The 26,497-nt window shown below is 40.5% G+C and overlaps 7 protein-coding genes across 7 annotated transcripts; 4 read left to right on the top strand and 3 right to left on the bottom strand.

The window, feature by feature from the left end:
* Positions 1 to 571: 571 nt before the first annotated feature.
* Positions 572 to 986, top strand: LOC117381377 (histone H3). Its single transcript, XM_033978337.2, has one exon. The coding sequence runs from the start codon at positions 576 to 578 to the stop codon at positions 984 to 986; it is 411 nt and encodes a 136-aa protein (XP_033834228.1). The 5' UTR covers positions 572 to 575.
* Positions 987 to 1,567: 581 nt separating this feature from the next.
* Positions 1,568 to 1,950, top strand: LOC117381378 (histone H2A-like). The gene has a single exon (XM_033978339.2). It carries the CDS (start codon positions 1,568 to 1,570, stop codon positions 1,943 to 1,945), a length of 378 nt encoding a protein of 125 aa, XP_033834230.1. The 3' UTR covers positions 1,946 to 1,950.
* An 822-nt stretch (positions 1,951 to 2,772) lies between these two features.
* Positions 2,773 to 3,167, top strand: LOC117381380 (histone H2B 1/2-like). The gene has a single exon (XM_033978341.2). The coding sequence runs from the start codon at positions 2,784 to 2,786 to the stop codon at positions 3,156 to 3,158; it is 375 nt and encodes a 124-aa protein (XP_033834232.1). The 5' UTR covers positions 2,773 to 2,783; the 3' UTR covers positions 3,159 to 3,167.
* Positions 3,168 to 10,664: 7,497 nt separating this feature from the next.
* LOC129456149 (histone H4) lies at positions 10,665 to 10,995 on the top strand. Its single transcript, XM_055226661.1, has one exon. The coding sequence runs from the start codon at positions 10,680 to 10,682 to the stop codon at positions 10,989 to 10,991; it is 312 nt and encodes a 103-aa protein (XP_055082636.1). The 5' UTR covers positions 10,665 to 10,679; the 3' UTR covers positions 10,992 to 10,995.
* A 4,353-nt stretch (positions 10,996 to 15,348) lies between these two features.
* Positions 15,349 to 15,719, bottom strand: LOC117381383 (histone H4). Its single transcript, XM_033978344.2, has one exon. The coding sequence runs from the start codon at positions 15,702 to 15,704 to the stop codon at positions 15,393 to 15,395; it is 312 nt and encodes a 103-aa protein (XP_033834235.1). The 5' UTR covers positions 15,705 to 15,719; the 3' UTR covers positions 15,349 to 15,392.
* Positions 15,720 to 22,620: 6,901 nt separating this feature from the next.
* LOC117381379 (histone H2B 1/2-like) lies at positions 22,621 to 23,015 on the bottom strand. The gene has a single exon (XM_033978340.2). The coding sequence runs from the start codon at positions 23,002 to 23,004 to the stop codon at positions 22,630 to 22,632; it is 375 nt and encodes a 124-aa protein (XP_033834231.1). The 5' UTR covers positions 23,005 to 23,015; the 3' UTR covers positions 22,621 to 22,629.
* A 1,050-nt stretch (positions 23,016 to 24,065) lies between these two features.
* On the bottom strand, positions 24,066 to 24,444 carry LOC117381381 (histone H4). Its single transcript, XM_033978342.2, has one exon. The coding sequence runs from the start codon at positions 24,442 to 24,444 to the stop codon at positions 24,133 to 24,135; it is 312 nt and encodes a 103-aa protein (XP_033834233.1). The 3' UTR covers positions 24,066 to 24,132.
* Between the last annotated feature and the right edge of the window lie 2,053 nt (positions 24,445 to 26,497).

A 26,497-nucleotide genomic window follows, 5' to 3' on the forward strand; every position in this document is an offset into this window, starting at 1 on the left:
TGAAGTCTCTGATTTGTACTATTGCTAAATGCATTTCCACTTTTAATGTATTATAAAGGTCGCGTGGGAGTCATCTGGTGACCCTTGTGTCCCACTCACTGAACTCACACCCACTCTGGGTGGGTGGGGGGGTTTGTTTGTGTGTTTGTATGTGTGTGGTGTGGTGTTTGTGTTGTCAGTGACTCCAGAGCTCCTCCTTCAAAGCTCTTTACCTGAAAATGTGTTGTTTGTGTACTGTATGTACATTAATCATACACTGAGAGGGATAAAATGATTCTTTAAATTGTTTATTAATCAAAATGTAAAATTAAGCCTTTAACGTTTTAAATGCACATGCTCATTGTGGACATGCCCCAGAAAGTGCCCATTTCAAACACATCACGGACCTTAAGTCCTCAAACTCACATAAAAGCCCGTTATTCATGACAGAGCGCGCGGGACGGGGAGGGCGTGGTTTAGTTTGAATTCAGAGCGCGAGCTCCGTGGAGCCAATCAGCTTCGTCCTGGTTTGTATAAAAAGCCACTGCCTCAGACTGAGCCTAACAGTCTCAGGTTGAGTACCCAGAGCAAAGAAAATGGCCAGAACCAAACAAACCGCGCGTAAATCCACCGGAGGAAAAGCTCCACGGAAACAGCTCGCCACCAAAGCCGCCCGTAAGAGCGCCCCGGCCACCGGCGGCGTCAAGAAGCCTCACCGCTACAGGCCCGGCACCGTGGCCCTGAGGGAGATCCGCCGGTACCAGAAGTCCACCGAGCTGCTCATCCGTAAACTGCCCTTCCAGCGCCTCGTGAGGGAGATCGCTCAGGACTTTAAGACCGACCTGCGCTTCCAGAGCTCCGCCGTCATGGCTCTGCAGGAGGCGAGCGAGGCGTATCTGGTGGGACTGTTCGAAGACACCAACCTGTGCGCCATCCACGCCAAGAGAGTCACCATCATGCCCAAGGACATCCAGCTGGCCCGGCGCATCCGCGGAGAGAGAGCTTAAACTGACCCCCTCCACCCAACAACGGCTCTTTTAAGAGCCACCTACATGAACGAGAGCCGCACTTCAATGTACATACAACATTAACAAATTACTTATTTCTAAACCCAAACAATAGCTGCTCCCTTAAGATGTATTTGGGGGGAAAAAAAGACAGGAATAGGTTAATAGTTATGCCAAAGAGCAAGTCTTCCCTAACCCTGTAAAATATGAATCATCAATGAATCATATTTTTTTTTTCTATGGATTTTGCAGATATAATCCAGTTTGCATATAAATATTTCCATCTATGTTTTGGGGAACGCAAGCTTTGAAACTCGTTTCCCCGGCTCACTGTGTGGTGTGGAGGTGCATGCTGGGATTGCGTGGCTCAAGAGCAGGTTTTGTGACTTTATTTTCAGCTTTATTTTATTTTCAAGGTAAATTTGACTGTAATGAAAAGCGCTCGCTCTGCTCAAAGCGTCTGTCTGTCTGTCTTCTCATTGGAGGATTCTCTCTCCGACGGACCAATCAGCGCTGAGCAGGGCCTTTATAACTCCACTGAGCGGAGCAGTGACGCAGTTGATTCTTCTGAAGTCTCAAACATGTCTGGACGTGGAAAAGGCGCCGGTAAAGCCCGAGCTAAGGCAAAGAGCCGCTCCTCCAGAGCCGGGCTGCAGTTCCCCGTGGGCCGTGTGCACAGGCTGCTGAGGAAAGGAAACTACGCTGAGCGCGTGGGAGCCGGAGCCCCCGTGTATCTGGCCGCAGTGCTCGAGTACTTGACTGCTGAGATTCTGGAGTTGGCCGGAAACGCCGCCAGAGACAACAAGAAAACCCGAATCATCCCCCGACACCTGCAGCTGGCCGTCCGCAACGACGAGGAGCTCAACAAACTGCTGGGAGGAGTGACCATCGCCCAGGGAGGAGTGCTCCCCAACATCCAGGCCGTGCTCCTGCCCAAGAAGACCGAGAAGGCCAAGTAAACAAACCACCCCCCACCAAATCAACAACACAACGGCTCTTTTAAGAGCCACCCACTCCTGAAAGACGCACTTTCTAATGTTAACGTCTAACATGTTTAAATGTTGTAAAATTATTTTAAGTCCTTTAGGCGGACTCCATCTAGCTCCTGATACTTTCTATGTAAATATGTTCATGGGTACAACATTAAAGGCGCTGTGTAGAAAATTTTCCCACGTATTTAGGCGAGAAATCTTGTCTAGATAAGTACAGTCAGGAACTGCTTATAAGCCTCACGAAGTGTGTGGCATGCTAGTTGTGATGCCTAAAATGAAGATAATTGAATACCTTTGGACCACTGCAACCTGTTTAAGTTTAATTTGTTCTATTTTTAAGACTAAAGGCCTTTAAAATAAATACTAGTTCTGAAATCGAGAAGGTGGAGTAATAGTTAAGTGTTCTTTAAGTTAGCGGGACACGGACAACCCCATGAGGACGAAGTCCAGCATTAGTTACATGTTTATTTGGTCTGGATCATATTCACGTTCATTTTCCATAATGAACGTTCATAATGTATTAGATTTTTTTTAAATATCTCGTAAATCAGTCATCATTGAATCCTGTTTGGAGGCTGTTACATCTGAAGATACAGAGCACAGTTTCCCCTTAATGTCAACATTAAAAGAAACAAAATTATTCTGTGTATTTTCACGTTCAGACAAAAGTGACGTAAAAGAGAGCGGTATAATATTTAACCAATGAGATTTGAGGACCTGCGCAGCTGCTTTACATGAGGCGGGTATAAATAGAGCGGACAGGCGCTGGGTGAGACACTCGTTCGTCTGTTCTCAGAAGAACATAATGCCTGATCCAGCGAAGACCGCGCCCAAGAAGGGCTCAAAGAAAGCCGTGACCAAAACGGCCGGGAAAGGCGGAAAGAAGAAGAGAAAGACCAGGAAGGAGAGCTACGCCATCTACGTGTACAAGGTGCTCAAGCAGGTCCACCCCGACACCGGCATCTCCTCCAAGGCCATGAGTATCATGAACTCCTTCGTCAACGACATCTTCGAGAGGATCGGCGGAGAGGCCTCCCGCCTGGCGCACTACAACAAGCGCTCCACCATCACCTCCAGGGAGATCCAGACCGCCGTGCGCCTCCTGCTGCCCGGAGAGCTGGCCAAGCACGCCGTGTCCGAGGGAACCAAGGCCGTCACCAAGTACACCAGCTCCAAGTAAACTGCGCCTGCGCAGACCAACAAAACAAAGGCCCTTCTCAGGGCCACCCACATCTGATAAAGAGCCGATTCTACGTGTTAAGACTGAACGACTGTTTAATAGTGAACTGAGATTTTTTTTAAATGCTTTAATTTGGTCAAATTACAGCGTTGGACGCTCACTCAAAAGTTTAGTGGTGGATGTTTTCACGTTTAACTCCTACTGTGGAGTCTTAGAGCGTCATTTGACTCTTTGGAGCGTATACAGAAATCGTAGGGCGCAGTACCTAAAAGTGAGCGGTGAAAATGTGAAGGCAAAGCACATGTGTCTGACCGCGCGCTACGGTTTTTATTTTCTTCAGCGAGCGCCCGCTTTGGTTATTTTTTCTTCAACAGAAATAGGTCATCAGAACAAGACTTGAACAGACGATCAAATTCAAGTTATCAGGGAAAATCATGGATCTATTGGGGGTAAAATGTGTAACATAAACTTAATGGAGCCATAATTATAAAGAATTAAACCATATTTTTTTTACATGCATTTGAAACAAAACTCAAAGTTCTATACCATGAATTTGTATTATAAAGTATATATTTGTGCACTACAACATTAAACGATTATTTTCTAAATTACATTAGTGTAATTATCTTGATTTATACACAGGCCTATCGCTTTTGTCCATTCATTTAAATAAAATAAATAAATCCCGCGGAGCTGTTGGGACGACAGTATGGAGAACGCACATGTAAGTTAATTTTTTTTTTTTTTTCACATAAATTACCACTAAACAATTTCCAAATCCCTATTTTATGCCATATGATGTTATCGTGTTAGTGTGTTTGTGTTTGTGCAAACTCTCAGCCGTCCATGTACTTAGCCCAGTGTCAGGTCACGACAGTTAGATTCATATATATATATATAGCCTATTGTCAGAATATAAACTAGGTCAAGGCTCCCCTTTGGTAATATACCAAGGCTATTATTACTGTTATTTTTTATCGACACAAGGTGGCGCTTCGTCTACACTTGTACTGCCTGTAAGGCCATAGGCTAATTACTTTTTTAAGAGTCATGGATTTATTAGGTAATAGTGCACGGACTGTAATGTATCTCTTCTTTAGTGTAGTTCTTCTTCGTAACTACATCCGTGATAACGACATGTAATACGGATTAATACTGTGCATGAGACAGTAGGACACGTGCCTGTGAATCATGTGATAAATAACTATCAGTGGAACTTGTAGCTTTAACTACCACTTCACATTACAGTGTGCAGAGTTACATGAGAAAAATAAGACTTGGGCAGTTTAAATCACAGTGGATAGTATTTAGGGAATAAGGAATTTGAAGAAAAAGGCAGGAACAGCAAAGAAATTTATTTAAAAATACTTACGAGTAAAAAGAGTAGAATCATGCATACTATACAGGCCTACATGTAACATCATTGTGTTGATGATTGAAAATGTATTTAATTAGTTTTTCCTAGACATCTATGAGAGAAATAGTGAGCACTGCTCAAAATTTGATGACTGTGATAAACAGAACTCTACAGACTCCATCTCTTCAGACCCAGGCTACATCTTCAAGGCTGTTATTCAATGAGCCACGACCGTCTGTGCTGCAGGAAATGATGAGGTTTGTCTGCTGTAGGATTTGAATTGCCCAGTTTATGTATTATGTAATGGCTCAATTTTGCACATTTTTTTTGTAAATGCATACAGTTGCCATTGCTAAGGAAATGTTGCATGACGCCTTCTTAAATGATCAAATATGCATATTATTACTGTTTTAGATCTTTTCCTGGTGCATTTGCAAAATTCCGTGGCAAATCCAGGTTTGTAGCAAAAAGAAAAGCCGGAGGTGATTGTCCGTTTTTACCTCCTCCCAAAAAATACAACTAAAACCCCAGAACCAAAGGATGAGTTCAAACTCATTCTGGGAAAAAGGAGTTTGGAGGTGACAGATGGCCACAGTGCAGAGGTAAGTTTGTTATAATGTTCTAATGTGTTTATAGGTTTATTCATTTCATAAGGGACTGTCTGTCTACACAGTATTTATTTATTTTTTTCCAAGTTGATAATAGAAATAATAGTAAGCAGCTGCAGTAAACTTGATCATCGACTCATAATCCAGATGGGCTCTGTGGGGAAGCTGGCCCGAAGTGGTCGAAGTAAGTCCCATTTAACAAAATTTAGTTGTGGTACACCGTGGACAAAAAAAAAATAAAAATAAAAATACATACTTACAAAAAATTAACTGTGCTCAACATAACAAACTTAAACAACTAAGGACAAAATCCACGTGTGCCCTGGCTACACTGATGTCTCTCCCTAATGTCTAATTAGCCCTGATTAAATACCCCCGGCTCTGGGTACAACATTAGAAATAAACAAACTTAAACCAGTTCCCCCCTCCACATGGCCCATGACCACACCCAAGCCAATAAAAATGGCCGACATAGGGCACGCCCCCTTTTGTCTGGACCGTGTGGAGATGCCGGTGAGTGGATTGCAGCATTAAACTGAATTAACTACATTTAACCAAAGGCTCATATTACTCTACTCTGATCTGTGATGTAATGTTTCCTCATCACAAACAGACCTGGAGTTGTGTTTTGTTTCATTCTCACATGTTTAACACTGAGTTCTTCTCTCAAACAGAAAACACTCTGTTCCACCTTGTGATGTCATCTGGTAATACAGGAAGTGCTCCACTTTGTGTTTAAACTGCACACACCTTCACTAGAACCAAAAAAAGACTTGAAAACTAGCACTACATGACATCACAAGGGGGAACAGAGCATTCTGGGCTTTGGAGATGGAGACTAATAATGGAGTGTTACATGTGTGAATGAAATAAAAAATAACTCCAGGTCTGTTTTTGATGAGGTACAAACATTATAACACGACTAAAAGCTCACCATCCATTTTGTGTGATTAGGACCTTAAAAAAACACACTACAATTAAAACCACCACTCGTCCAACACAATATTTACAGCAAACAGTCTCAGTACGGCACGCACTTTGACCTTTTCAATTAAATCAACTCAATTATAATATATATATATATATATATATATATATATATATATATATATATATATATATATATATATATATATATATATATATATAATTTAAAAAGTATATATAAAGTAATTCTTTTTATAGTTATGAGATGCTCTGCCTGGAATACCCAAAACTGTGGGATCTTGAAGGGGGGTGGCTTTTCTACAAAGCTGTGGGTAATTTTATATATATATATATATATATATATATATATATATATATATATATATATATATATATATATATATATATATATATATATATATATATATGGTGGTTTGAAACACAGTTCTTTTTATTGTGATGTTCTTACAGGTGGATGTGGACAGAGGCCTCAGTTGTGACACCAGAGGCAGAGGGGACACTGGGGCAAGTAACTGTGGCAAATCTACCCTTTTTATAGAGCCACTCCAAAAACATCTGGATTTGACACCATTGCCTCTAAGCTCCAAGGAGTTTCAGAACATGCCTAAAGGAAATTGCAGCAAGTGCAATTTACAGATGCCTCTGACATGTTTGGCTGAGCATGTTGCAGTGTGTGATGAAACTCCCAGTGAAGACGAGGAGCCCAATCAGGAACTTGATGTAATTTACTTCAGCGACTTTGCAGCTGATACATTTTTTCATTCAGTATAATTTTTGTTTTGTTTTTTAACTTCTAGGAATCCAAGGATGAGTGATTTGGCATATGTCCCACCAGATGTGGATGTTTTGCCTCCTGAAAAGGTCACCATTAATTTATGACATAAAGTGACATTTCTAAATCTTCTATACAATATTAAGTAAGACTCTATACTCGATACTTTCTAAAAAGTATTACACCCCGGTGCAGTGCTCAGAGACCCCTCTCCAGATCTTGAGCTGGGCTTGGTCAGAACTATCTGTGGGGATTTAAGTTATTGTGCATAGTTTGTGAACAAATCAATATTATATAACAGATATTAAATGAATTCTATGTAGCCTGTGCACTAGTTTTAAAAAACATATTAGTGGAAATTAGTAACAAAAATGAGACTCATTCTGCTTTCTGATTGAACGCCAGATTATAACATAAACAAATGTCTGATGTTTTTGTAATTGAGAATAAATCAGTATTACGATCATTATCCGTGAAAGTTACATTTGATTTGAATTTTACTTCATATTTGTGGACACAGTTGGGTCACGTTGACGAATTCCTTCAATAAAACATGTTTTGTGTCCTTTTCCAGATACAAAGGAACTTAGTTTGTTTAACACCCTTATAACAGAGCATTTGTGTTTCTATATAGGAGCTTTGGGGAAATCATGGCCCTGAGCCTGACACAAGGCCGTCCAGATGAACCGCAGATGATGTCACTGATTCAGAGGCAAAGGATTTAATTGAGAAGGTCTTTTCAATTATTTGTATTTTTGTGCCAATATCTATCGACCTATCACCCCCCCCCCCCCCCACACACACACACACACCATCCATCGGTACTGCAAAATATGATAGTTGTTCTTTTCTCTTGGTCTCCTTGGTCTATGGGATTATCTGTTAGCTTGTGGACATACGGGTCTGATAAACACGGACAAAAAGGACACCATAATAAGGTAATAGTAGTTGCATTTATCTCTCATACTCAAACTGACATTGTCGTTGTTGTACTGTTGTTGATCTATATTTTTAGAACTATCAGCCTTCACTCTTTGGCCCGACTTCTGCCCTCACTAGACCAGCTTGGAAAAGGCTTGCAGTTGTACAACTTTATACATTTAATGAAAAATAATGTGGATCTATGTCGCCCCCTTTTTGTTCCTCTTGAGGATAACAAGGTTCACTTTTTAAAAATGGTAATGCGTTTATCAATATATTACTTACTTATGTATTTTGCTATTCTTGTCTAGCCTGATGCCAACTTTATTATGGAAAGCTGCAAACCCGAGTTCAGTGAGGAAGGCTCAACAAAACGGACTCTTGAGCAAGACATTATTAACCACTTCCAGGATTATCTTTAAGAACTGGAAGATGGTAAGAGACCAGTGCATTTGTGTTTGTCAGGTTGGTCAGTGTGTCCAGGGACCTCATCTAATAGTAAATAAAATGTTTATCGTTTACATAAAGTGAAGAAGACACTGAAGAAACTCCAAACCACTCACAGTGCCAGCCTTGCTACAATGGACAGGCCAAGCACACAAAGTACTGCCCAGTGAAAGAAACATGTGTGAGATTCATGTAAAGTTTAACCATTTCTGCCAACAAGATCATGAAATCTGCTTTCCTGTAGTTAGTGCATGCACTAATACCAGAACATTCCCAGTTGCACATATGCTCACATACAGTGAATTCAAACATGTGCTATCACTTGCTGTGCGATTTGGAAACACATATTTGCACCTACAGCCGCTGATGTCCTGTTCTATAACTTAAACGTTTAAAGTGACTGGTACAGTAATTCATTTTGTCATAATATAAACATCTTCTCTCTTGATTGTAGATACTAAAAAATAGATTTGATTCCAATTGCATTTTTTAAAACAAACTGATTTATAAGTTTTTTTATTTGAGTGACAGTAATTTCTTCAATGTGTTCTTTTACAGATTTGATTTGAGTTTTAATACTTCTGACAGCCCAAATAAAATGCTGCAAAACAACGTTTTAGATGTCATCCATGCATGTTTCAGTAATTTAGTGATTTCTTGGGTCCTAATCGAACCCTCTTACAGTTCGCTGTAAGATTCTGTACGAGGCTCCGCCCACACGCCTACATCACCCACGTGACATCACTCCATAAATAAACAAAACTGCACACAGCAACTTGACAAACCTGATGTGCAGTAGGTTCAGGTAGTTTTGGGATGTTTGTCGATTGTGTAGTGATGGTGCTATAAACGAAAATGAAACTTACAGAATTGTTTTCAGTGAATATAGTATTTTCAGAAGAATAGAAGGTAACATGGTTACTTTCTAAATATGTTATGTGTTAGCAGTTTATACCACACAGAATTAAAATACCCTCTTATTAAGCACTTGTACCACTTTTGATTTTGTGTAGCTGAAGACATTTTCAGTTTCCCAAAAATTGATGCATGTATTGCACCATGTTCAAATGTCTTTTCCAAAGCACTGAGATGGTCCTCGAGGATCAATATTTCTTTGCAGCTGTTCCATTTCCTCAGGTGTAAATGGGATCAGAATCTCAGGAACCTCAATTCCACAACAGGATTCAGCGGGAATGCCCACATCCTCCCAGTGAACAGAATCGACCCCATCGAGCTGTAAGACAAAGGAAATAGTTTTGACAGTTTTTGAGAAACACATTTACAAATTTAGGGCTGTTTTTTTTTTTTTTTTACCTCCTGTGGGAGTTCTGGGTCCATAACTGGACTCTGAATATGGCCCATGGCCCAAAGCTGATGGGGGGAGAGGTTTTGTTCTGTGCGCAGTGGATGGTTGTTCCACCCATCAGTGAATTTGGCAAGATCATCATTCAGGCGAGGTAAAAAAACATAGTGAACACAATACATGTGGTAAGGGTTGGCAATCTCATAACCTCATAATATATTTGTGTGACAGCCATCCACACATCCCTCCACAATCGCTCTATTCTGAAATTATTTTGACATTTTATTTATTAGGGCTATAGTCAGTTAATACAAGGGCTGTAATTACTTAAAGTGTAAATTACCTCTGGTTATTTACGCTTTTCCCAGAGACAAAGCTGAGAACATGCACCGTGCTATTCCAAAGTTTTCAACCCCTTCATCTGCTCTTACTCTGTAGTAGAATGATGATACACTTAGGTGAAGTACTTATAAGTAATAAGTAATAAATACAGAATCGGTTAATTAGGTAAAATGGCTGACCTCAAAGGGCCAGATGTACTACTTTTTGCTAATGTGGCCCTCAGTGTTTAACACCCCTTTAAAGCAATATTACGGAACAGTATTACAGAACAGCATATTTGATACAGTTCTGAGTATGTATCTGGACTCGTCCAATCAAACAGGCTGGTTTATTTAGGCTCCGTTCTGTAACCAAACACTTCAATACTCCAATATTCCATTTTGTACATAGATGTAAATAGTGTGTGATTTTGTGAGATGATCTATTTATTTATTTTGTTTAACACTGACTTTTTATTTTTATTCTTAATTCTATCCTGTGGTTGTGGCATCTGTTAACTAAGAGAATTTCCCTTCGGGGATCAATAAAAGTGATTCTGATTCTGATTCTGATTATTTAAAGAGGGTCTTAAGTGGTACACGGTCCTGCGTGTAGAAGAAAATATCTGTTTTATTACTTGGACACCATGTTGTACCATGTGTGTTTAATTTATTTTTAAGGACTATTGTTTCTGCTGTGGACAGTTGAGATGGCCCTCTCTCTGGCACGTGCACACTGGTGAAACAACGGCCCCGCCCTCAGACTGTCTTCTCCAACGTCCGCAAAAGCCACATAACACCAGCGGCGCAGCTCAGTGCGCGTCATTTACAAACCAACTGCAAACATGAGCGGCCGCGGAAAAGGAGGCAAAGGACTCGGGAAAGGAGGCGCCAAGCGTCACCGTAAAGTTCTCCGTGACAACATCCAGGGCATCACCAAACCCGCCATCCGCCGTCTGGCTCGTCGCGGCGGTGTGAAGCGTATCTCCGGTCTGATCTACGAGGAGACCCGCGGAGTGCTCAAGGTGTTTCTGGAGAACGTGATCCGTGACGCAGTGACGTACACCGAGCACGCCAAGAGGAAGACCGTGACCGCCATGGACGTGGTGTACGCCCTGAAGAGACAGGGCCGCACTCTGTACGGCTTCGGAGGTTAAACACCTGAACCCCAACACAACGGCTCTTTTAAGAGCCACCACCTCATGTCAAGAGGAGACTTCATACTATTGTCAAAGTTTGAGCCCACGTTTGTCATAAGTGACAGGTCAAATTAAGATAAATTATAACACTCCAAACACACTTTGAGTTTAAAATTCACATGTGATTGTTGAGACGAATAAGGTTTTGTCTTGCTAAAGACTTGTGGGCTTGGAGCTGAGGCAGAGTTTGAACTGATGACCTGCACACACAGGAAGAGATGACAACTATATGCTGAAAATCGGAAAAGTTTTTATTATTGTGGTGTCAGAATTGGTATTGAGTTTCAAGTTTATTCCTTAGTTTCAAAATCAAGTTTGAAATGTTACACTAGTGACTGACTACACTAGTTCACCTTATGTAGTTTGTTCTCACAGTAATAAACCCTGTAATAACACTCCCATTGGTCATCAGGAAGTACAAGCAGTATGAGCAGTATTCATTGGAAACAAATCACAGGAAAAATACTATATTGTGGATATGTGAAATATTCCATGTAAATGTTTTAAACTTATGCAACGCTTATAGAATATTTCAATTAGGTAAGCTAAACAGACAACAGTCTCTTAAGTAATCAAAGTGTTCTTACTGAAGTAGTCTAGATCAGGGTCAAACACATTTTGACTGAGGGCCACATCAGCAAAATGTCTGCTCTCCAAGGGCCAGATGTAAAATAAATAAATCAACTCTTTCTGTATTTATTACTTATTCAAGTTCCTGATAAATTGAGATTTTAAGACCATCATACCTTTTAATTTACCCTGTTGAGGGCCACATTTGGCCCGTGGGCCTTGAGTTTGACATGTGGTCTAGATCATACTGTCCAGTCCAGATGGGTGTGTGTGTTGTATCGATGTGTGTGTTGTATCGATGTGTGTGTTGACGTGGTGACGTTCGAAGCCTCGGGGAGCGGCCGCACCACGTGACTGATTCAGGAAATGATTTGCAGGTTTGGAGCGTGATTCAAAATAAAAGAGTGAAACGCAATGGATTCCCCCTCACATTTTGTGTATTTGGGTTATTGCGCTTCTTTTGGCATTCTACTTGAGCTTTTTTTTTTTTGCGATGGAACCATCAAGAAAGAGAAGATTTTCCCCCGTTTGGGAGCATTTTGAGCTGATCTCACCTCAGAAGGTAAAGCACTGCAATAATTATGTAATAATCGCTTACACAAATATGACAGCACAGTGTATCATTGTTCACATTTCCCTTTTCTGAATACTTGTTTTTTAAGGTGAAGTGTCTGGTGTGTTACAACAATAACACCTCATCCATGCACCATGAGCCTTACAGAGGCCCCGGCTCAGGTCGGACATTTATATTCATGATTATAATTGACAGCCCTACAATTACACTGGATATTTTTATTGCACACTTTGTTAATTTGTTTAATTTGTATTTGCATTAAATTTACAAACTATGACACATGTATATGTAACTCCATTTATCTGAGGAGGTTTGGCTGAGGTGTTGGTGGATTTGGTGATGGAGGATTCCCAGCTCTTTGACATTGTGGAGGGCAGTGGGTTCAGAGGTTTGTAAAAGCTTTGGGCCCTTCCTCTGTTCTACCCACACGGCAGGTTTCTGAACACATGAAGCACCATTTCATCAGATTATCCATTTCAATATTGTACTTTCTTTTAGACTTTGAAAGCCACGGTGGAGAAGATGTACAAGGGCCAGGAGAAAGACAAAGCCTTTGTGGTGAAGGATATGTCAAGTAATAAAGCTTCTAAGTTGCATTACAAATACATATATCAAAAATATGGAATGCATATTGATTGAATAAAGTTTCTTAGGGCCATCACATATACATATATATCTTTTGATACTGAAATCATATAAGTTTTGAATATTATTATGTAATCACCATTTTTATACTGAATTTATATATTCTTTGAATGTTGTATCTTTTTGGAGGTTGTCTAACAAGCACCAGACTAAAAGTTGAATACCATCTACTAACACTGAAATTAGGTTAAAGGTAAAACGTGAATTATGGGAGACAGTTGGTCCCTTGCAGAAACTCCTTTAACCGAGTTAAGGCAACATTGTAAGAGGTGAATCATGCTGTTTGACAGCTACCAATGTTTGAACTAGAAGATCTTGTAATAATACTGAAACTATGTTAAAGGCGACATGGTGTAATATGAATTGAGGGAAACTGTTGGGGTGTGTAGACGCTCCTTTACAGGGACAGGGCGGTCGGATGAGACTCAAGGCCGGAAAAATAGACTGGTGCAGCCCGGAGAGATGAGCGAGGCCGGAGGGAGGAACCTGGTCGACAACCTACTCAACATAATATTTGCATATTCATGTTTCATGTTACATTTTTATGTTACGGGGCCAGGGAAAAGCAGACAGAGCCTCTGCACACACGAGGGATAGATCACATGACCTCGGGTTCTGTATTAGATTGTAACTGTCAGGGGAATAAAATTTTGAGATTTGAACTGATCGAATCCAGTCGTCATTTTGATAGAACACGCCTAACAGTGGCTAAAGCATCTGCTGTTAGTTTGATGTCAGATATGTGGACCTCTGTCAACACTGACACTTATCCAGCTGTGACGTGTCGTTTTATTGATGAAGGCGTCTCTGCAGTCTGTCAGTCGTCCTGGAGGAGCAGCATTTCCCTGAGGCACACACTGCAGCAAATATGGCTAGAATAAAGATTAGACTATGCTAGAATGGCTCTCATGTCTGAGTGGGGTGTAGCTGAAAAGGTGACATGTCTGGGGACTGATGGTGCTTGAGTCACACTGTCTGTGCGGCACATACTCTAAATCTGATGATAAAAAAACCCTCTTGACCAAAGTCCTGAATTGTCTGATATCCGGACTAACTGTTGTCAGATAGTTGACTATTTTAAGAGCAGCACAACTGCAAAGGTAAGCTCCTTATTTATAAAATATTTTTCTGCCTATGCATTGACACTTGCAATTTTGTTGGCTGTTTTATAGGAGAGACTAACACAAAGTTCAAATGGGCCTCCCGGTGCTTAAACTTATTTTGGTCGGTCTATGTACAGACCTCACCACTGTCAGCAGAACAATACAGCATTTTTAGCATTTTTACAGACTGTCTGAAAGTGTTAGCACCTTTAACTATGCTACAATCGAGGAGAAGAAGGTGTCCGGGTCAAAAGTGATTCCACTTTTATCCATGTTGCATCATTCTCTGGAAGAAGAGGAGATCCGGCTTATTCACACTCCTGAGAGTACATCTGTGGCTGAGTATCTGCAAAGAACAGCTGAAGAAGAGCGGAACAACCTCCAGTCAATGAGCATATTGTCTCTGGATACTCTGCTTGACCCAAGGTTAAAAAATAGGCTTCTTTAGCCCCAATGAAGCAGCAGAGGCAGAAAAAATGTGCTGCTATTATGAGGCGCACAGCGTCTTCATCTACTTTATCTCCATCATCATCTTCATCATCCTCAGAAGCTTCTCAGTCTGTGGCACAAGGTAATTAATATCTCCTAATTGTGCTAATATTTAGTCACTTACAGCCTGTTTGTTCTAGGAAGCAAAGGGTGGCATCATTTTGACACAATCCGGCCACAAGAACCACAAATGTCACTGCAAATGCAACAGTTGAGGTGTAAAAATACCAGGGGGCACCAAACGTTGCCAGAGTTGAACGTCGCCTTCAGTCCTGGGAAAGACAGAAATGTGCAAATTTGTACAAACTCGATCTCATTTCTGTGCACTCCTGCATCATCAGTACCATGTGAAAGAGTTTTTACAAAGGCAGGAGAAATCCTCTGAAAAAAACAAACAAAAAACGCCTAAGTCCAAATACTTTAGAAAAAATAGTATTTTAAATAAAAACGAATAAATTAATTTTTGTCTTTATTACACATATTCACTTGTTGCATAAGCACAGACAAAGTAACACAAGCACAATTTACATCACAACTCTCCAAATTCTCAATTTTTCTTCAGACCCCACCTTTTTATTGTAAGCACCAGCGTGTTATACACGTGTATGTCCACATGATGGCGTAGTGGAGCAAATAAAGCGCCTTGAAGCCTCCACTCGCAGGTGAAGCTTTTGGCTGTGATGCTTCTTCCCGCCATCACTAAAGTTCAAACAACTCAGAAGTTAAATTACAACAATCTTTAAGCTTCAGTTTGGTGTCGCAAGAGAAAAAAATTCAAACTCAGTTTCAACATGTGACTGGTGAGTCCATTATGAACGTTCTACATTAGTTGAAGAAACATGTTAAATTTTAGAAGTGATTATTAATTAGGACTAGTATTTAATATTTAACTTAAACTAAATAACTATTGAAGTTTGCGCTTTAGAGCCGGTGGGTGGCTCTTAAAAGAACCGTTGGTGTCGTTCAGGTCAGTATCGTTTAACCTCCGAAGCCGTACAGAGTGCGGCCCTGTCTCTTCAGGGCGTACACCACGTCCATGGCGGTCACGGTCTTCCTCTTGGCGTGCTCGGTGTACGTCACTGCGTCACGGATCACGTTCTCCAGAAACACCTTGAGCACTCCGCGGGTCTCCTCGTAGATCAGACCGGAGATACGCTTCACACCGCCGCGACGAGCCAGACGGCGGATGGCGGGTTTGGTGATGCCCTGGATGTTGTCACGGAGAACTTTACGGTGACGCTTGGCGCCTCCTTTCCCGAGTCCTTTGCCTCCTTTTCCGCGGCCGCTCATGTTTGCAGTTGGTTTGTAAATGACGCGCACTGAGCTGCGCCGCTGGTGTTATGTGGCTTTTGCGGACGTTGGAGAAGACAGTCTGAGGGCGGGGCCGTTGTTTCACCAGTGTGCACGTGCCAGAGAGAGGGCCATCTCAACTGTCCACAGCAGAAACAATAGTCCTTAAAAATAAATTAAACACACATGGTACAACATGGTGTCCAAGTAATAAAACAGATATTTTCTTCTACACGCAGGACCGTGTACCACTTAAGACCCTCTTTAAATAATCAGAATCAGAATCAGAATCACTTTTATTGATCCCCGAAGGGAAATTCTCTTAGTTAACAGATGCCACAACCACAGGATAGAATTAAGAATAAAAATAAAAAGTCAGTGTTAAACAAAATAAATAAATAGATCATCTCACAAAATCACACACTATTTACATCTATGTACAAAATGGAATATTGGAGTATTGAAGTGTTTGGTTACAGAACGGAGCCTAAATAAACCAGCCTGTTTGATTGGACGAGTCCAGATACATACTCAGAACTGTATCAAATATGCTGTTCTGTAATACTGTTCCGTAATATTGCTTTAAAGGGGTGTTAAACACTGAGGGCCACATTAGCAAAAAGTAGTACATCTGGCCCTTTGAGGTCAGCCATTTTACCTAATTAACCGATTCTGTATTTATTACTTATTACTTATAAGTACTTCACCTAAGTGTATCATCATTCTACTACAGAGTAAGAGCAGATGAAGGGGTTGAAAACTTTGGAATAGCACGGTGCATGTTCTCAGCTTTGTCTCTGGGAAAAGCGTAAATAACCAGAGGTAATTTACACTTTAAGTAATTACAGCCCTTGTATTAACTGACTATAGCCCTAATAAATAAAATGTCAAAATAATTTCAGAATAGAGCGATTGTGGAGGGATGTGTGGATGGCTGTCACACAAATATATTATGAGGTTATGAGATTGCCAACCCTTACCACATGTATTGTGTTCACTATGTTTTTTTACCTCGCCTGAATGATGATCTTGCCAAATTCACTGATGGGTGGAACAACCATCCACTGCGCACAGAACAAAACCTCTCCCCCCATCAGCTTTGGGCCATGGGCCATATTCAGAGTCCAGTTATGGACCCAGAACTCCCACAGGAGGTAAAAAAAAAAAAAAAACAGCCCTAAATTTGTAAATGTGTTTCTCAAAAACTGTCAAAACTATTTCCTTTGTCTTACAGCTCGATGGGGTCGATTCTGTTCACTGGGAGGATGTGGGCATTCCCGCTGAATCCTGTTGTGGAATTGAGGTTCCTGAGATTCTGATCCCATTTACACCTGAGGAAATGGAACAGCTGCAAAGAAATATTGATCCTCGAGGACCATCTCAGTGCTTTGGAAAAGACATTTGAACATGGTGCAATACATGCATCAATTTTTGGGAAACTGAAAATGTCTTCAGCTACACAAAATCAAAAGTGGTACAAGTGCTTAATAAGAGGGTATTTTAATTCTGTGTGGTATAAACTGCTAACACATAACATATTTAGAAAGTAACCATGTTACCTTCTATTCTTCTGAAAATACTATATTCACTGAAAACAATTCTGTAAGTTTCATTTTCGTTTATAGCACCATCACTACACAATCGACAAACATCCCAAAACTACCTGAACCTACTGCACATCAGGTTTGTCAAGTTGCTGTGTGCAGTTTTGTTTATTTATGGAGTGATGTCACGTGGGTGATGTAGGCGTGTGGGCGGAGCCTCGTACAGAATCTTACAGCGAACTGTAAGAGGGTTCGATTAGGACCCAAGAAATCACTAAATTACTGAAACATGCATGGATGACATCTAAAACGTTGTTTTGCAGCATTTTATTTGGGCTGTCAGAAGTATTAAAACTCAAATCAAATCTGTAAAAGAACACATTGAAGAAATTACTGTCACTCAAATAAAAAAACTTATAAATCAGTTTGTTTTAAAAAATGCAATTGGAATCAAATCTATTTTTTAGTATCTACAATCAAGAGAGAAGATGTTTATATTATGACAAAATGAATTACTGTACCAGTCACTTTAAACGTTTAAGTTATAGAACAGGACATCAGCGGCTGTAGGTGCAAATATGTGTTTCCAAATCGCACAGCAAGTGATAGCACATGTTTGAATTCACTGTATGTGAGCATATGTGCAACTGGGAATGTTCTGGTATTAGTGCATGCACTAACTACAGGAAAGCAGATTTCATGATCTTGTTGGCAGAAATGGTTAAACTTTACATGAATCTCACACATGTTTCTTTCACTGGGCAGTACTTTGTGTGCTTGGCCTGTCCATTGTAGCAAGGCTGGCACTGTGAGTGGTTTGGAGTTTCTTCAGTGTCTTCTTCACTTTATGTAAACGATAAACATTTTATTTACTATTAGATGAGGTCCCTGGACACACTGACCAACCTGACAAACACAAATGCACTGGTCTCTTACCATCTTCCAGTTCTTAAAGATAATCCTGGAAGTGGTTAATAATGTCTTGCTCAAGAGTCCGTTTTGTTGAGCCTTCCTCACTGAACTCGGGTTTGCAGCTTTCCATAATAAAGTTGGCATCAGGCTAGACAAGAATAGCAAAATACATAAGTAAGTAATATATTGATAAACGCATTACCATTTTTAAAAAGTGAACCTTGTTATCCTCAAGAGGAACAAAAAGGGGGCGACATAGATCCACATTATTTTTCATTAAATGTATAAAGTTGTACAACTGCAAGCCTTTTCCAAGCTGGTCTAGTGAGGGCAGAAGTCGGGCCAAAGAGTGAAGGCTGATAGTTCTAAAAATATAGATCAACAACAGTACAACAACGACAATGTCAGTTTGAGTATGAGAGATAAATGCAACTACTATTACCTTATTATGGTGTCCTTTTTGTCCGTGTTTATCAGACCCGTATGTCCACAAGCTAACAGATAATCCCATAGACCAAGGAGACCAAGAGAAAAGAACAACTATCATATTTTGCAGTACCGATGGATGGTGTGTGTGTGTGTGTGTGGGGGGGGGGGGTGATAGGTCGATAGATATTGGCACAAAAATACAAATAATTGAAAAGACCTTCTCAATTAAATCCTTTGCCTCTGAATCAGTGACATCATCTGCGGTTCATCTGGACGGCCTTGTGTCAGGCTCAGGGCCATGATTTCCCCAAAGCTCCTATATAGAAACACAAATGCTCTGTTATAAGGGTGTTAAACAAACTAAGTTCCTTTGTATCTGGAAAAGGACACAAAACATGTTTTATTGAAGGAATTCGTCAACGTGACCCAACTGTGTCCACAAATATGAAGTAAAATTCAAATCAAATGTAACTTTCACGGATAATGATCGTAATACTGATTTATTCTCAATTACAAAAACATCAGACATTTGTTTATGTTATAATCTGGCGTTCAATCAGAAAGCAGAATGAGTCTCATTTTTGTTACTAATTTCCACTAATATGTTTTTTAAAACTAGTGCACAGGCTACATAGAATTCATTTAATATCTGTTATATAATATTGATTTGTTCACAAACTATGCACAATAACTTAAATCCCCACAGATAGTTCTGACCAAGCCCAGCTCAAGATCTGGAGAGGGGTCTCTGAGCACTGCACCGGGGTGTAATACTTTTTAGAAAGTATCGAGTATAGAGTCTTACTTAATATTGTATAGAAGATTTAGAAATGTCACTTTATGTCATAAATTAATGGTGACCTTTTCAGGAGGCAAAACATCCACATCTGGTGGGACATATGCCAAATCACTCATCCTTGGATTCCTAGAAGTTAAAAAACAAAACAAAAATTATACTGAATGAAAAAATGTATCAGCTGCAAAGTCGCTGAAGTAAATTACATCAAGTTCCTGATTGGGCTCCTCGTCTTCACTGGGAGTTTCATCACACACTGAAACATGCTCAGCCAAACATGTCAGAGGCATCTGTAAATTGAACTTGCTGCAATTTTCTTTAGGCATGTTCTGAAACTCCTTGGAGCTTAGAGGCAATGGTGTCAAATCCAGATCGTTTTGGAGTGGCTCTATAAAAAGGGTAGATTTGCCACAGTTACTTGCCCCAGTGTCCCCTCTGCCTCTGGTGTCACAACTGAGGCCTCTGTCCACATCCACCTGTAAGAACATCACAATAAAAAGAACTGTGTTTCAAACCACCATATATATATATATATATATATATATATATATATATATATATATATAATTGAATTGATTTAATTGAAAAGGTCAAAGTGCGTGGCATACTGAGACTGTTTGCTGTAAATATTGTGTTGGACGAGTGGTGGTTTTAATTGTAGTGTGTTTTTTTAAGGTCCTAATCACACAAAATGGATTCTTGTGAGCTTTTAGTCGTGTTATAATGTTTGTACTTCATCAAAAACAGACCTGGAGTTATTTTTTATTTCATTCACACATGTAACACTCCATTATTAGTCTCCATCTCCAAAGCCCAGAATGCTCTGTTCCCCCTTGTGATGTCATGTAGTGCTAGTTTTCAAGTCCTTTTTTGGTTCTAGTGAAGGTGTGTGCAGTTTAAACACAAAGTGGAGCACTTCCTGTATTACCAGATGACATCACAAGGTGGAACAGAGTGTTTTCTGTTTGAGAGAAGAACTCAGTGTGTTAAACACGTGTGAATGAAACAAAACACAACTCCAGGTCTGTGTGTGATGAGGAAATAACATTACATCACAGATCAGAAAATAGAGTAATATGAGCCTTTGGTTAAATGTGTCAATTCAGTTTAATGCTGCAATCCACTCACCGGCATCTCCACACGGTCCAGACAAAAGGGGGCGTGCCCTATGTCGGCCATTTTTATTGGCTTGGGTGTGGTCATGGGCCGGACCATGTGGAGGGGGGAACTGGTTTAAGTTTGTTTATTTCTAATGTTGTACCCAGAGCCGGGGGTATTTAATCAGGGCTAATTAGACATTAGGGAGAGACATCAGTGTAGCCAGGGCACATGTGGATTTTGTCCTTAGTTGTTTAAGTTTGTTATGTTGAGCACAGTTAATTTTTTGTAAGTATGTATTTTTATTTTTTATTTTTTTTTGTCCACGGTGTACCACAACTAAATTTTGTTAAATGGGACTTACTTCGACCACTTCGGGCCAATTTCCCCACAGAGCCCATCTGGATTATGAGTCGGTGATCAAGTTTACTGCAGCTGCTTACTATTATTTCTATTATCAACTTGGAAAAAAATAAAAAAATACTGTGTAGACAGACAGTCCCTTATGAAATGAATAAACCTATAAACACATTAGAACATTATAACAAACTTACCTCTGCACTGTGGCCATCTGTCACCTCCAAACTCCTTTTTCCCAGAATGAGTTTGAACTCATCCTTTGGTTCTGGGGTTTTAGTTGTATTTTTTGGGAGGAGGTAAAAACGGACAATCACCTCCTTGACGGCTTTTCTTTTTGCTACAAACCTGGATTTGCCACAGGATTTTGCGAATGCACCAGGAGAAGATCTAAAACAGTAATAATATGCATATTTGATCATTTAAGAAGGCGTCATGCAACATTTCCTTAGCAATGGCAACTCTTAGAACTTACTGGAGGCACTGTATGCATTTACAAAAAAAAATGTGCAAAATTGAGCCATTACATAATACATAAACTGGGCAATTCAAATCCTACAGCAGACAAACCTCATCATTTCCTGCAGCACAGACGGTCGTGGCTCATTGAATAACAGCCTTGAAGATGTAGCCTGGGTCTGAAGAGATGGAGTCTGTAGAGTTCTGTTTATCACAGTCATCAAATTTTGAGCAGTGCTCACTATTTCTCTCATAGATGTCTAGGAAAAACTAATTAAATACATTTTCAATCATCAACACAATGATGTTACATGTAGGCCTGTATAGTATGCATGATTCTACTCTTTTTACTCGTAAGTATTTTTAAATAAATTTCTTTGCTGTTCCTGCCTTTTTCTTCAAATTCCTCTTATTCCCCAACTACTATCCACTGTGATTTAAACTGCCCAAGTCTTATTTTTCTCATGTAACTCTGCACACTGTAATGTGAAGTGGTAGTTAAAGCTACAAGTTCCACTGATAGTTATTTATCACATGATTCACAGGCACGTGTCCTACTGTCTCATGCACAGTATTAATCCGTATTACATGTCGTTATCACGGATGTAGTTACTAAGAGGAACTACACTAAAGAAGAGATACATTACAGTCCGTGCACTATTACCTAATAAATCCATGACTCTTAAAAAAGTAATTAGCCTATGGCCTTACAGGCAGTACAAGTGTAGACGAAGCGCCACCTTGTGTCGATAAAAAAGTAACAGTAATAATAGCCTTGGTATATTACCAAATACCAAAGGGGAGCCTTGACCTAGTTTAATATATATATATATATATATATATATATATATATATATAGCCTATTGTCAGAATATAGTCTATGAATCTAACTGTCGTGACCTGACACTGGGCTAAGTACATGGACGGCTGAGAGTTTGCACAAACACACTGCCTAACACGATAACATCATATGGCATTAAATAGGGATTTAGAAATTGTGGTGGAATAGTGGTAATTTATGTGGAAAAAAAAAAAAAAAAAAACACCAAATTTAACTTACATTTGCGTTCTCCATACTGTCGTCCCAACAGCTCCGCGGGATTTATTTATTTTATTTAAATGAATGGACAAAAGTGATAGGCCGACACAATCTGACCTGGGTATAAATCCAGATGCTAATGGCTAATGTAATTTGGAAAATAAAAAAAAAAAGCGTCAGTACACCGCATTAATCAGTCTTACCACCGTCAGTAAACACAGAATCGGCTCTTTATCAGATGTGGGTGGCCCTGAGAAGGGCCTTTGTTTTGTTGGTCTGCGCAGGCGCAGTTTACTTGGAGCTGGTGTACTTGGTGACGGCCTTGGTTCCCTCGGACACGGCGTGCTTGGCCAGCTCTCCGGGCAGCAGGAGGCGCACGGCGGTCTGGATCTCCCTGGAGGTGATGGTGGAGCGCTTGTTGTAGTGCGCCAGGCGGGAGGCCTCTCCGCCGATCCTCTCGAAGATGTCGTTGACGAAGGAGTTCATGATGCTCATGGCCTTGGAGGAGATGCCGGTGTCGGGGTGGACCTGCTTCAGCACCTTGTACACGTAGATGGCGTAGCTCTCCTTCCTGGTCTTTCTCTTCTTCTTTCCGCCTTTCCCGGCGGTTTTGGTCACGGCTTTCTTTGAGCCCTTCTTGGGCGCGGTCTTTGCTGGATCAGGCATGATGTTCTTCTGAGAACAGACGAACGAGTGTCTCACCCACCGCCTGTCCGCTCTATTTATACCCGCCTCATGTAAAGCAGCTGCGCAGGTCCTCAAATCTGATTGGTCGAATCAGATATTTACGGTTTCTTAATTTCTGTCTTTCTTTTCTTTTTTTCTTTCTTTCTTCCTTCCTCTCTTTTTTCTCTCTCTCATAAACGTCACTTTTCCCATAATTCACTGTTCTTCTCTTAAACCATAGACGCCTCCAAAATGTGAAGCACGTCTTGTGTTTGTAGTGATATTTGTGCACGTGCAGATTTTTACCTTCACAAATAGTGTTGTGTTTTTAACAGCTGCTTTTCTAAAGTCACTGTCCAAACATTTCCTTTTTTCTCACATAATAAAAAAAAGCACAAAATGTGTCCACAAATAAAACTCTAAACGAAATAAGGCTCGAGCATATGAAACAAAGAGTGGCAGTTTCGTGCTCACTTCCTTCTCCAATTGATTCATCTCTGTATATTGTAAAGAAGAAAAAAAAAAAAAAAAAACATATTTTTATAGAAGCTCAAAAATGTTTTAATAATCAGGCAGAGTGAATGAGTCCAACAGCAAAAGGTTTAATTCAAATGTATTTTTTATTTTCTTATTCAACAAAGAGCAGAGGCTCCTCTCTTCTGATTGGCCCCGCGTGAGTCCAGGCGTCCAATCAGAGCGAGTCCAGCGACAAACTGACCATTTTACCATTTTCATTGATTTACGTTATTTTGTACATGTTCCATGTTCTTTGTACCTTCATACTGGTCTGCCAGTTAAAACATGTTAAAACATTTGTAGCCGTTTTGGTGAAAGGGTAAATAAATAAAGTAAATAAAAACATGGTCTTTGGTGTTAAAATCATTATGACTGAATCTACAGTATGAAACATTAACAGTGGAAATAAAGCTCTCAGCTCAGTTTGTTAAAGTGTTTCAGAGGAAAGTGAAAGGCCCAGTGAACAAGCATAAACTAAACTGAAACAAAAGTGTCAGGTGTGTGAACCTCCACCATAAAGTGGACCAAAGCTTAAAAAGAACCACGTTGAAGTTTGCGCTTCAGAGCCGGTGGGTGGCTCTTAAAAGAGCCGTTGTGTTGGGGTTCAGGTGTTTAACCTCCGAAGCCGTACAGAGTGCGGCCCTGTCTCTTCAGGGCGTACACCACGTCCATGGCGGTCACGGTCTTCCTCTTGGCGTGCTCGGTGTACGTCACTGCGTCACGGATCACGTTCTCCAGAAACACCTTGAGCACTCCGCGGGTCTCCTCGTAGATCAGACCGGAGATACGCTTCACACCGCCGCGACGAGCCAGACGGCGGATGGCGGGTTTGGTGATGCCCTGGATGTTGTCACGGAGAACTTTACGGTGACGCTTGGCGCCTCCTTTCCCGAGTCCTTTACCTCCTTTTCCGCGGCCGCTCATTTTCTCAGTTCACTGTTTCGTGATGAAGTAGCGCTCAAAAGGCGGTGCTGCTGGTTATGTTCCGCGTTGACGGACGTAAGGGAAAACAGACCAACTTGAAGCACAACTGCGCATGCGTGAGCGCTCCTACAGTTGTTCTATTTTCGGCCCTTGTTCTTGAGATGTTAAATGAGTTTTCTGTGCAGATTTCTTCTAAAGTGAGACACAGCTGTGAAAGAGGCGCTGGTGGAGCAGGTTATAGTGACTTTAGACCAGAGTTTACTTTGAAATGAACGGATCCAAAAGATTCTGAACCGACAAAGACCCAAAAAAGACTTTCTCTTTTTAGATTTATTCGTATCACAGAAATCCATGTTAGAAAACTTAACACTAGCCCATATGAACGTGTTTTGTACAGTTATTAGAGGACGGAAATAGTTCTTTATTAAAGACTTAAATACATAATTAGGCTGGAGAAAATAGCATCAAAAATATAAAATATGAAAGGTCAGTTTGGTTTAATAAAACGCAAAATACTGCATGAATCTGAACTGCAGCTGGAAGATTGATTATTATTTGATTACATTTTATGTGTTTAGACTGTCTAAAAGCATTTTTTTTTTTCATTTTTGCTTCCTGATTAAAATGGATAGGAGAGAATATAAATGTCAAATCGATGGGTAGTAACATGGACTTGAATATTTCCCAAGGATCTGTGACTGAAAGTACCTGGGCTAACACTTGTGCTCCATATGGACGATTACAACACACCATCAGTTAAAACATTAAACAAAAGAATCGTTTTATTATTTCAAAATTCTTCTAACACAACAAGTTTCTGTATTTTCACAAAGGCGTATTTCAGTTGACATTCTTGACCATCATCGTTTTACTTCTCGGCAATCGCTGGCAGCAAAGGGGCCTTAAACCGCCTGAAGTTTCTTGCGGTCGGTCGACATCCAGATCTCCACACTCGTACGACAGTTTGGCCGCCGTAAATGGTACTTCCTGTTTTTTTCTCCATACAAAGTGCATTTCCGTTGACGTGATCCGCTTGGTCAACCGTATCAGTCATTTTTCTGCTAACGTCTCGCTGCTGGTCTTTGAGGTCCTTTCGTTCAGATGACCCTGGATTCACGCCTTTGTTTTCGGTTGGTGAAGGTTCTTTGGGAGTGACTTGGTCGCTCATTTGCCACGTTTTATGGCGCCCTCCTCCTCGCAGGATTCGCGCCGCGGTGAGAAAAGGGTCCCCCATGTTCTCGTTTTTAGAAGAGGTTGAGGTTTTCAAGGCGCTTTTTGGCTCTTTGTCCAGTTTGCCGTCCATGTTCAGCTCCTGCAGGACAAAAGAGAGCGTGATGACGACATACTCCCAGATGGGGGCGCAAGAGACAGTTTTACACTGAAGTTTAGTCCCAATTTTAGTCTTGTCTTAGACCTGGTTTAGTCTCATTTTAGACCTGGTTTAGATCCGGGTTTAGACCTGATTTAATTTCATTTTAGACCTGGTTTAGATCCGGGTTTAGACCTGATTTAATTTCATTTTAGACCTGGTTTAGATCCGGTTTAGACCTGGTTTAGTCTCATTTTAGACCTGGTTTAGATCCGGGTTTAGACCTGATTTAATTTCATTTTAGACCTGGTTTAGATCCGGTTTAGACCTGGTTTAGTCTCATTTTAGACCTGGTTTAGATCCGGGTTTAGACCTGATTTAATTTCATTTTAGACCTGGTTTAGATCCGGGTTTAGACCTGGTTTAGTCTCATTTTAGACCTGGTTTAGATCCGGTTTAGACCTGGTTTAGTCTCATTTTAGACCTGGTTTAGACCCAGTTTTAGACCTGGTTTAGACCCAGTTTTAGACCTGGTTTAGACCCAGTTTTAGACCTGGTTTAGTCTCATTTTAGACCTGGTTTAGACCCGGTTTTAGACCTGGTTTAGTCTCATTTTAGACCTGGTTTAGACCCGGTTTTAGACCTGGTTTAGTCTCATTTTAGACCTGGTTTAGACCCAGTTTTAGACCTGGTTTAGTCTCATTTTAGACTCTGGTTTAATTCTGTTTTAGACCTGGTCCAGTC

This window comes from Periophthalmus magnuspinnatus, chromosome 14 (assembly GCF_009829125.3).
Source record: "Periophthalmus magnuspinnatus isolate fPerMag1 chromosome 14, fPerMag1.2.pri, whole genome shotgun sequence".
Classification (NCBI taxonomy): domain Eukaryota; kingdom Metazoa; phylum Chordata; class Actinopteri; order Gobiiformes; family Gobiidae; genus Periophthalmus; species Periophthalmus magnuspinnatus.

Excerpts from the sequence above, each read along its gene's own strand:
- LOC117381383 (XM_033978344.2), bottom strand. The coding sequence starts at position 15,704 with ATGAGCGGCCGCGGAAAAGGAGGCAAAGGACTCGGGAAAGGAGGCGCC.
- LOC117381379 (XM_033978340.2), bottom strand. The coding sequence starts at position 23,004 with ATGCCTGATCCAGCAAAGACCGCGCCCAAGAAGGGCTCAAAGAAAGCC.
- LOC117381377 (XM_033978337.2), top strand. The coding sequence starts at position 576 with ATGGCCAGAACCAAACAAACCGCGCGTAAATCCACCGGAGGAAAAGCT.
- LOC129456149 (XM_055226661.1), top strand. The coding sequence starts at position 10,680 with ATGAGCGGCCGCGGAAAAGGAGGCAAAGGACTCGGGAAAGGAGGCGCC.
- LOC117381380 (XM_033978341.2), top strand. The coding sequence starts at position 2,784 with ATGCCTGATCCAGCGAAGACCGCGCCCAAGAAGGGCTCAAAGAAAGCC.
- LOC117381378 (XM_033978339.2), top strand. The coding sequence starts at position 1,568 with ATGTCTGGACGTGGAAAAGGCGCCGGTAAAGCCCGAGCTAAGGCAAAG.
- LOC117381381 (XM_033978342.2), bottom strand. The coding sequence starts at position 24,444 with ATGAGCGGCCGCGGAAAAGGAGGTAAAGGACTCGGGAAAGGAGGCGCC.